The following is an 11453-nucleotide window of genomic DNA, read 5'->3' as shown; positions in this document are numbered from 1 at the left end:
GTCTGAGCAACTGAATGGAGCCGAGTACTGGCCGGATGCCCTTACTGTCGCCAATGAGGAGTTATATTCAGCAGATATATTATCAACGTGGCCAGAGAGAGAAATATCTGCCTCTACCTAGGATCGAACTCATAGCCTCCTGATTGTCAGGCGAGAGCCCCCCCTCTAGGCCATCGCGCCACTCTATTTATCCAACTGAATGAAGAGAGTTATCTAACAACATGACGACACAATGGAGTTCCTGTTTGAATATTAGGGCAGATGTTAGGCTTACAAGGATTGCTGGGTTGTGAGTCCATAGGAATCATCAGCTTGGCACGTGTCGCTCGCCGAGCTGCAAGTGAACGTTCCAGGGTGGATATGCTGCTTCCCACTTCTTCTGTGTCAGGAACTGAAAGAAAACAAAGCAAAGCTTAAATGCATGAGCATAAGATGAGCGGCGATATAAATGCTATAAATGACCAAATCAAATTCGCATGCAAGCTGTTTGGCTCCTTTGCTTCCCAGCCAGTGGAAAGATAAATGGGCATGTTTTGTCATAGCTTCCACTTTAAAAAGTTGGGGACTCAATAAACATCCCTTCTTAATAGCAACACAGAAAATATTAAGGGCCACTTTGGAATCAAATGAATTGCTGCTCCTTTTCTCAGAACTGACTTTGAATGCTAATTCCGGTTATAAATTTGTGTCACAGCTTAGCCACGTCCCCGTGTAGCTCCAATGGAAAGTACTTTGCAGAAATGCTGATCGTCTTTCAAGAATGTAATTTGTTTTGAAAGCCTCGGTGGGCGCAGTGGTTAGATTGCAGTACTGCAGGCTACTTCTGCCGGCTGCCGGCTGCCTGCAATCTGACAGTTCAACTCTCACCAGGCTCAAGGTTGACTCAGTCTTCCATCCTTCTGAGGTGGGTAAAATGAGGACCCAGATTGTTGGGGGCAATAGGCTGACTCTGTAAACCGCTTAGAGAGGACTGTAAAAGCACTGTGAAGCGGTATAAAAGTCTAAATACTTTTGCTACAGACACAAATGCTACCAAAAATATTGATTACCCTCTAGTTCCCCCCTCAGTTCCCCCCAAATCCTCAATTCTCTTCCTCTTTCAGAAAGGTAAGCAGCTGAGCTTCTTTTGTGGCCTTCCTATCCAGAGGTCACATGGTGCCATCCAGGAAGTGGGCACCATTTTGGCAGCATTTGCGGTTTTTGACTCACAAGAATTCTGGCTGCTCTCCAAATGGTGCCTACTTTAGAATATTACCAAGCAGCTTTTCTATAGGAAGCCTGCAAGGTGTTTCTTCTTGGCAAAGACAATCCTTGGAAGATAAGTGGAGCGAGGCATGATGGGGCAGGAAGCAGGCCTAAAGCCATGGTGGTGCAGTAGTTAGAATGGAGTATTAGAGGCTAATTATGCTGACTGTCAGCTGCCAGCATTTCGGCAGTTCGAGTCTCATCGGCTCAAGATTGACTCAGCCTTCCATCCTTCCGAGGTAGGTGGAATGAGGGCCCAAATTGTTGGGGGCAAGAGGCTGACTCTGTAAACTGCTTAGAGAGGGCTGTAAAAGCACTGTGAAGTGGTATATAAGTCTAAGTGCTATTGCTATTTTGACTAGACTTCCTTATAGTTTGTGGGGAAAAATCCATGGCAAGAATGAACATGTTTTCATATGCTAATTTTTTGGTCCAGTCAGCATTTGACATTCTGTGTGATTTTATTTATTCGTTTATTTAAATATCCCCCCACCCCCCAAAGGCTAGAAACCAGGATTCTGGGAGTTCTAGTCCTGACTTAGCTATGAAAGCCAGTCACTCTCTCAGCCGGCAATGTCAGGCTCAGGTGACAAATCATTCCATCAAATCTTGTTGCTACCAATAGATCAACACTCAAAAGGGAACCCTGCACCTTGTGGAAAAATTCTAGGAAGAAAAGAAAAAAAATGCTGCCCATTTTGTAGGGTGCGACTCTGAGCCACTAACAACAGCAAGAAAAAGCGGACAATGAAAGCAAATACAAAATGAAAAGGAAGAAAAATAAATCAGAGGCCCAGACTATATCTCTACCTATTCTCTTTCATCTCAAGGTTTCAACTTTATTCTTCCAGTGTCTGACCTTCATCAATTCATGGAGCACTAACAGAGGTGATATTCTACTGGAGAACCAGTAGCAGAGATTTTGAGTAGTTCTGAGAACCTGTAAATACCACCTCTGACTGGCCAGCTATTCTCTGCCTCCCGAGTCCTAGCTGATTGGGAGGAAATGGGTTTTTTGCAGTAACCTTCTCCTGGGGGTGGGGTGGGTATGGAGATTTCACAGTATCCTTCCCCTGCCACGCCCGCCAAGCCATGCCCTCTGAACTGGTAGTAAAAAAATTGGAATCCCACCACTGAGCACTAAGATCAGAGGCGGCATTCTGCCAGTTCACCCTGGTTCAGGCAAACCGGTAGCGGTGGGGCCGGAGGCTCCGCCTACCCACCTAGATGTCATCACGGATGCTCTGCACATACACACTCCCGATTCTGAAGTGGTAGCGAAGATAAGAGGAAACCATTACTGACTAAGACTGAATGAGGAATAGGACAACTTGCCATGGCCAATTCGCCCTGGGCGGTCTCACCATTGTCATCTCGCCCCAGTGGACTCGCCAAGCCCAACTTTCCATGGAACAACTCACCATGGGAAAACTCAAGCGAGAGACAAATAGAATTGCAGCTTACCCCAGCCTTGAGGACTTCTAACTTGAGAAGGTTCAAACCTAAAGCAAGACAAGGCCTAAAGCAAGGGACTTGGAGGATGCCCGTTCTACTTAATCTTAATTGCAGGTTTAACTGTGTTCCAGTATTTGAGAGGCTGCCACAAAGAGGAGGGGGTCAATTTATTCCCCAAAGCACCAGAGGGCAGAACAAGAAACAATCGATGGAAATGAAGCAATGAGAGAACCTGGAATTAATGAGGAACTTCCTAATAGTGAGGACAATTAACCAATGGAACAGCTTGCCTCCATAAATAATGGTTGTTCCATTACTGGAGGTTTTTTAGAAGAGACTGAACAGGTCATAAAATGGTATAGTCCTGTTTGAGCAGGGGTTGGACTAGAAGATCTCCAAGGTCTCTTCCAGCTCTATTCTATTCTGATTCTAATCTAATTGAATGGGCAAATACCCTCAAGAAAGCATTTAAAAGGCAACATATGATCTCCAGTTACTTAAGATCATTTGCTGCACAAATACACCCAGATAGCTTCAGCAGTACATTCAGGAATAAAATCTTAGGGTGAAATTGTATCATATTTCAACATGTTAATAGGGTTGCATACATATATATATATATATATATATGTATGTATGTATGTATGTACGTACGTACGTACGTACGTACGTACGTACATACATACATACATACATACATACATACATATATATATATATATATATATATATATATATATATATTCGTAGATTTTCACGGGTGTAGGTATGCTGGTTTTGTTGTATTCGGGTCTTTTCCCGTGTAAGGTTGAGATTGTCTTTGCAACGTTTCGGCAGGATCTCACCTGCCATCTTCAAGCGTGGGCTCAAAATGTGGGCTTAAAATGGGAACGGAGCTGCCGTCTTTCTGTAAGTCTTGGTGGGAGGGGATGGGGTGCTGACTTTGTTTCAGTAAGTGGAATGATTGGTTGTGTGGTTGTATCATGATTGGTAGATTGGTGCTGATTGGTGCAGGCTGTGTGTGCATTGTTGTTTTGTATTGTAACGGCATGGGTGGTGGGTGGTGTTCGTTTGTTGGCTAGGGCTGGTTTCCAGATGTTTGGTAGGCGGGAGGTATCATCACGTTTGTTCATGCTGTGGGGGTGTTTCTCTATTTCGATGGCTTCCATGATTATTCTCTTGTGGAGGTGTTCTGTTTTGGAGATTAACCTGGCTCCTTCAAAGTTGATTTCATGTCCTGTAGCTTTAAGGTGCTGGAAAAGGGAAGAAGTTTTTTCTTTTTTTCTTACTGCGTTTTTGTGTTCTGTGATGCGTGCATTTATTCTCCTATATAAATTCTCCTATATAAATAACTTCAAATCAAACTCTAATGCAAGGATTGCAAGGTCTATGGTTGAAGATTTGGCAGATTGATAGTTGTATATTTTTATTCTTGATGAATGTATTTTATTCTCCTTATGTACACTAAGAGCATATGCACCAAAGACAAATTCCTTGTGTGTCCAATCCCACTTGGCCAATAAAGAATTCTATAAAATGAGAAGCTTTAGTTCCACATACAAACAAGTATAAATATCTGGAATTATACTGATTTGCTGTCCCCATATTAAACTCTATATAATACTCCATAATAAACTCTGATGTAAACATCCTTGTTTATATCTGAAATAGCAATTACTGGTTTTATGAGCATTTGAGTTGCAGAAGAAAATCTGCTTGTAATTGTTTACCATTCAAGGGTTTTGCTTTAGCCTTTGAGTTGCACTAACACACGTTGCCTTCTCTGTAGATTTCCTATCCGATTTTTACTAATGATTATGAAAAAAACGTGAAATTTGAAATATCTGAGATTCAATTCAAATGTAATCCTAGGTAGGAAAAAAAAATATTTATCCAAACGGAATCCAAAGCTTGAGATCTTAAGTCATCTGAAGATACCAGTCAAGTACCCTGCCTGAGATAAAATACAATAAAATAGCAGAGTTGGAAGGGACCATGGAGGTCTTCTAGTCCAACCCCCTGCCTAGGCAGAAAACTCTATATACCATTTCAGACAAATGGCTATCCAACATCTTCTTAAAGACTTCCAGTGTTGGAGCATTCACAACTTCTGGAGGCAACTTCTCTTCCACTGATTAATTGTTCTAACTGTCAGGAAATTTCTCCTCAGTTCTAAGTTGCTTCTCTCCTTGATTAGTTTCCACCCATTGCTTCTTGTTCTAGACATACCCAGATCCATGATGCCACACCCAAACCTACATTTTACTCACAAAGTAAAAGCTAGGAGGAAAAGAAGAAGAGGGTCATAATCAAGCTGCGATGCTTCTCAACTTCTGATGTATGGTATCTGTTTGGCCAGTGTGATAGATGCTGATCTAGGAAGGACTTTGATCTGAACCAATCTCAGGGCTACTCTTAGATAATAGACTAGACTAGACTAGACTAGACTAGACTAGACTAGACTAGACTAGACTGACTAGACTGACTAGACTAGACTAGACTATACCGGACCGGACCAGACACAAGAGATTCTTATAAAATGTCCTATTTCTGCAATGCCCCAAGTCCAGGCAGCTATGTACTTTATAGAAATTTGTACCTTGGGGGCTGGAGAGGCAGTGATCAAGTAAAATTTAGGGGATAATTAAAGATTATTTTAATCAAAGATTAGAATGACCCTGGTTGGAATTTCATAAAGCTTTAAAAACCTGTCTATGTATCCAGGCCCAGGACTCAGAATATGCTAAAGACTCACTTTCTTGGCTTAAATAGTAGTTGGTGGACTATGTACTTATTCTTTCGATGTTTTCATTGTTTTTAATGGTTTTATACTTTTGGAATTGTAAGCCACCTGGAGCTACTTGGCTGAAATGTGTGGCTATAGAAATTAAATAAAAAATAAATAAAACGATAAAAGTGGTTGAGAGTTTGTGTGAATAAGTGTGTTTAAATAAGGGAGTGTGTGCATGCTTGAATGATGTTTACTACCCTGTTTTTTTCTGAAAATAAGACCCTCCCCGGATAATAAGCCCAGTCAGGCTTTTGAGAGCATGTGCTAAAATAAGCCCTTCCCCCTAAAATAAGCCCTCCCCCAAAATATTGCAACACAGCAGCAGCCATGCTCGCCCCTTCCTACACCTCAAAAATAATAAGGCCTCCCCAAAAATAAGGCCAAGTGCTTATTTCGGGGGTCAAAATAAAATAAGACCCTGTCTTATTTTCAGGGCAACATGGTAATGAGGTTGAGAGGGGCAAAGATGGTGGGAGCAGTATCAGCAGTGACTTCATCCAGTCGGGCTATGACTTTGACCATGGTTGACAGGAAGCCCCCATTGTTCTTAGCTTGAAAAAAGCTACCAATCCTGCATTTATAACATGTATAGCTAGAACACGGAACATAAAACATACAGAAACATTAAACACAATACAAAACGTATCTAGACACTAACCAATAAGCCATTGTCAACAACAGAATCTTATGAATTAACGTCTTGTAGAATGTTTCCTCTGTTATGTGCTGACAGCAAGATTAATAAAATAATTATTGCCGTCAAACCTATGACATATTTAGCATCAAAAACGTCTTTTTTCTCATCTGATCACTAGGTGGGGCAGGTAAACCTGAGCGAGTGCTTAGGTTGTGTTTCTCACGCAATGCCTACCGCTTATGGGTGAAGTTCCATAATTGCTTCTCACGTGATTTTTTTCACTGGAATTCATTAGGGATTGTACTATGGGTGTGAACGTATGCTGCGCAGTACATTTTACATATGGTAAGAAGCAATATTACCAGACTGTGGGGCACTCTTGCTGCCCATCTGCGTTTCAGATTGGCTGTGGCTGCCTGGAGTGATTTCTTGACAGCTCTTGATTGGTGAGACTCTTCCTGGCGGATCAGAACCTGACGGCTTTTCTATGTTCTTCATCTCCATTTCTTCATGGTGTATCCAAAGATCTGGTGGCCTCAGGTCCTTCTGGCTGCCCTTTCTTTTGCCAGCACTATGAGTAGCACGCTTTCTGTTCAGGAGAGGAAGAAGGTAGGAGATAAAAATCAACATGCCTGAGTTCCTTAAATAATGATCTCATTTCTGATAGTTCTCAATGGATGCAGTGAGAGATTGATTAAATTTATTTCCTTTGCCTGAGTAAAATTTCAGGCTAAATTGATCAAGAACAATTGACCAAGCTTTATCCTATCTTGGGGAAGGACACTCACCTATATAAGATAAATGTTCTCCTTGCACATATGTTCTAGTCATTCCCAACTCTAGTGGCAGTGCTCATCTCTGCTTCAAACCTGAGAGCCAGCGCTGTCCGAAGATGTCTCCATGGTCATATGGCCAGCATGACTAAACACCAAAAGCGCACGGAATGCTGTTACCTTCCCACCAACGGTGGTTCCTATTTTTTTCCTTGCATTTGTTACGTGCTTTCAATCTGCTAGGTTAACAGAACCTGAGACAAGTAACAGGGGCTCACTCTGTTATGCAGCACTAGGGACTTGAACCACTGAACTGCCGACCTTCTGATTGACAAGCTCAGCATCTTAGCCATTACGTCCCTCAACTCATCTATATAATGCTCCCCAAATGGATGTGATCCCCAATTCTATTGTAAGGGTAATTTATCAAGTGGATTATTCCTATCAGTCCCAATTGCTCTATTAAGATGCCATTTGGGAGGGAAAAAAAGACAAGATCTGTGCAAATGATTCTTAGATGCCTTATGCAGCAGCTCAATCGCCACCTGTGTATAACAGGAATCTATGCATCGTTTAGGCTGCATACAAAAATTTAATCAAAATGAGTCCACATGGTAAATCATTCTGCTTATTAGATGTCTGATATGGGGAAGATGTTCCAGGCTGGGGTAGAACCAAGAATGAAGTGCAACACACAGGATAATATAGGTAGTCCTCAACTTACAACCATTGCTTTAGCAACTCTTCAAAGTTACCATGGCACTAAAAAGGGGGGGCTTACAACTTCTCCTTGGACTTCCAAACAATATAGCATCCTCGCAGTCACTGGATTGCAATTTGAGTTGCTTGGTAACCGCGAAGTACGTATCTACAAGAGTCGCAGTGCCCCATGGGATCACCATTTGTAATCTTCCCAGCCAGCTTCCCACAAGCAACGGCAATGGAGAAGATGGATCATATGATTCACTTAACAACCTCATTGATTGGCTTAACCCTGAGAAAAAAAGAATAGGGTGTGATTCGCTTAACAATGACCTTGCTTAGCCACAAAAATACTGGTTTGTATTCAGGGGTGGGATTCTACTGGTTCGGACCAGTTCGGGTGAGCCTGTAGCTCTGAAGATAAGCTGGGAGCGAATTGGTTTGCTCCCACGAGCACGTGGGCCCGCTTGCCCGCCCGCCCGCCCCTGTGCTTTACTACCTTTATCTTCTCAGCTGAGTCACGTGGCAGAGTGGATTGCCGCACCTCAGTTGCTTTCCTTCCCAAGCAGCAATCCGGAAGGTAAGAATTCTCTGAACCGCACATGTGCACGCAGCTCAGCAAACCAGTTGTTAAACCGGTAGGGTCCCACCCCTTTTGGTATTGTGTCCTAAGTTGAGAACTACCTGTATAGGCCTCTATACATTGATAGGTACTTGATACATTGCATAGTCTTTAATCTGTGAAACAAAATGGTTATTCAGAGCTACCAACCCTCCTCCTTGTCTATGTCTATGTCTGTCTACATCTACCTACCTACCTATTTATCTACACACACACACACACACACACACACAGAGAGAGAGACTATGTACTTCAGCTTTCCAAATCAATAAGTATTCAAACAGTTATAAAACCACCAGAGGTATGGGCATTATTTAGCATATTTCAAAAATAAAGCCAATGATCCTAAGCCTTTTTTTTTCAGGCTGGTAGGCACATTTGGAATTTTGAGAATATGTCAGGGATTCCGGATGGCTGATGGAACTCTGATGGGATGTAGATGGAGACTGCAGCCAAGAAATTAAAGGACACTTGCTCCTGGGGTGGAAAACTATGGGAAATCTAGAGAGCATACTAAAAAGCAGAGACATCACCCTGCCAACAGAAGTGTGTATAGTCAAGGCTATGTTTTTCCCAGTTGCAATGTATGGTTGTGAAAGTTGGACCATAAGAAAGGCTGAGCGCCAAAGAAATGAGGCCTTTGAACTCTGGTGCTGGGGAAGACTCCTGCGAGTCCCTTGGACTGCAAGGCGATCCAACCGGTCAGTCCTAGAGGAGATCAACCCTGACTGTTCTTTAGAAGGCCAGATCCTGAAGAGGAAACTCAAGTACTTTGGCCACCTAGTGAGAAGGAAGGGCTCCCTGGAGAAGAACCTCATGCTGAGAACCAGTGAGAGCAAAAGAAGAATAAAGTGGCTGGATGGAGTCCCCAAAGCAATAGGCAACAGACGCGAGTTTAAATGGACTCCAGAGGATGGTAGAGGACAGGAAGGCCTGGAGGAACATTATTTATGGGGTTGTGATGGGTTAGACATGACTTTGCAACTAACAACAACGACAATACATCTGAATTGAAACATAACCAGAATATTAGCACTTAATATCCCAACTTTTAAAGTGGCTTCTGGAGAAAATCCAACAAGAGCTGAAGAACGTCCTTAGTCCATCCTCATGAATCAAATAGAAAATATGTCTGATCATCCATAGCCTAGATAAGGATAAAACTATTTCCAGAGGTCCTACCTAGGTTGGAGCAATCCCAATGTGGCATCTCATCCATTAACCAATCCACTACAGCAAGAGGCAGCATTATCAGAATAGAGATTAAAAGTATTTATTTATTTATTATTATTTATTTATTTATTAGTGTTTATATACCGCCCCCTCTCCCGAAAGGGACTCGGGGCGGTGTACAGTCCGTATCAAAATACAACAGATTAAAACATAGTAATAACTACATAAATACATGTATGAGAGGAGGATAAAATATGCCAAACTGTACAGCTAAATAAATAAATCGATACAAAAGTTTAAAATCCCAATGTCTTATCAGGTTAAATTTAAAACACTATCCCTCTAAAAACCAGTAAGAATGTGTATGCCAGGAGGTAGACGTTATAAATTATGCCAGACCAGCCAGTCGGAACAGGTGTGTCTTCAGTTTCTGTCGGAAGGAGCGGAGGTCAGTAGTGGTTCTAATGTCGGGGGGGGGGGAGGTCATTCCAGAGGGTTGGGCCCATCACAGAGAAGGCCCTACTCCTCGGTGTCGCCCGTTGGCATTGCCTCGTGGACGGCACCAGGAGAAGGCCCTCCCTGTGAGAGCGAATTGGCCGCAGGGATCTATGTGGGAGGATGCGATCCCGCAGGTAACTAGGCCCTATGCCATGGAGCGCTTTAAAGATGGTGATCAGAACCTTGAAACGCACCCGAAAGACCACAGGCAGCCAGTGCAGCTCGCACAGGAGAGGTGTTACGTGGGAGTACCTAGTACTCCCCATGACTACCCGTGCGGCTGCGTTCTGGACTAGCTGCAGTCTTCGGGCGCGTCCCAAGGGAAGCCCCATGTAGAGAGCAATGAAGACATATTGCAGTCTGTCAAGGTATCCAACGAGAACATATACATTTGGAGATGAGCAGCAAGAATCTTACAAAGTGATAAACACAGGATGAAAAAATGCACCCGGTATAGCCAATAAAAAAATTTCAGCTAGTATCACTAAGTAAGAAAGGGATCTTGGGGCTGTGAAGGAATGTTCTATGAAAATACTTTCAATACCGTACAGTAATGCCTTCATAAAATATGCATGTTAGATTTGGAAACATGGTGTAGGAATCAGGGCATCTCACAAGAACAAACAAATGCAGGAAAATAAATAAAATAAAATGGAGAGGGTTGGGGTGGGGAGAAAGGAAGGTGGAAGGAGCCAGAGAAGATCACCTGGAAGAACGCTTCACAATGTTTGACATATTTTAGAGAATTTTAAAAAGGTGGTTAAGTTGGAGGTAATTTACAAAGAATATAAAGCTAGAAAGTGCATGCAAGAAATAGAAGTGGTGGCACACAGATTCATTCCTGGAATCATCGAAGAAGAGATTTCAAGGAAATACTCAAATTAGGAAATATCTTAACAAGAAAGATAGTGATGACTAGGGGTGGGCTACTACAGGTTTGCCCGGGTTCAGGAGAACCCATAGCTAACATTATGGCTGGTTCAGAGAACCTCCAAATCCCACCCCTGGCTGGCCCCTCTCATCCCACCCTGCCCCTCCCATCCAACCCCTCCACACAGCCTGTTTTGGATGGAGGTAAGCGCAGGGCCCACACAGAGGTTCAGAGAGGGAGAAGATGGGCCTCTTGGAAGTTCTGGAAGGCCGGTAACAGGCCCGTTTCTGGCCTCTGGAGCTCGGGGGAGGCAGTTTCTGTCCTCCCAGAGGCTCAAAGTAAGCCTCCAGAGCCCGGAGAAGGCAAAAACACCTGCCTCCCCCATGCCATGGTGCAGGAGGCTGACTAGGCCACGCCTACCATGGCCACGCCCACTCAGCAACTGGGCAGAGAATCTGTTGCTGAAGTTTTTTTTCTCCATTTTTTTTAATTTTTTGAATAAAAACAAACAAAATCATCCTCCATTACAAATTGCAGAAAGTGTGTCAATTGGTTACAAAGAGTTTTCGTGCATCCCTTCCACAATCATCACCTCTGATTCATATAAAATTATCTATTTTACATTACATACAGTATATTTATATATATTGCTATTATCATACCTCATCCTTCATATGACTATAGTT

The 11453-nt window shown here is 42.9% G+C and overlaps 1 protein-coding gene across 1 annotated transcript in view; it reads right to left on the bottom strand.

Annotated features, from left to right (window-relative positions):
• DCC (DCC netrin 1 receptor) overlaps window positions 1-11453 on the bottom strand; it is a 1323879-nt gene that overhangs the window by 57867 nt on the left and 1254559 nt on the right. Inside the window, exons 24-25 of the mRNA XM_081942031.1 lie at window positions 6491-6717; window positions 275-391 (exon numbers count right to left, since the gene is read on the bottom strand). Of these exons, the coding sequence (XP_081798157.1) occupies window positions 275-391; window positions 6491-6717 (344 nt within the window). The remainder of the gene's footprint in view (window positions 1-274; window positions 392-6490; window positions 6718-11453) is intronic.

This window comes from Natrix helvetica, assembly GCF_964273705.1.
Source record: "Natrix helvetica genome assembly, chromosome: 2".
Taxonomy (NCBI): Eukaryota; Metazoa; Chordata; class Lepidosauria; order Squamata; family Natricidae; genus Natrix; species Natrix helvetica.
Note: the sequence above shows the minus strand (reverse complement) of the source record. Positions and strands in the feature narration are given on the sequence as shown.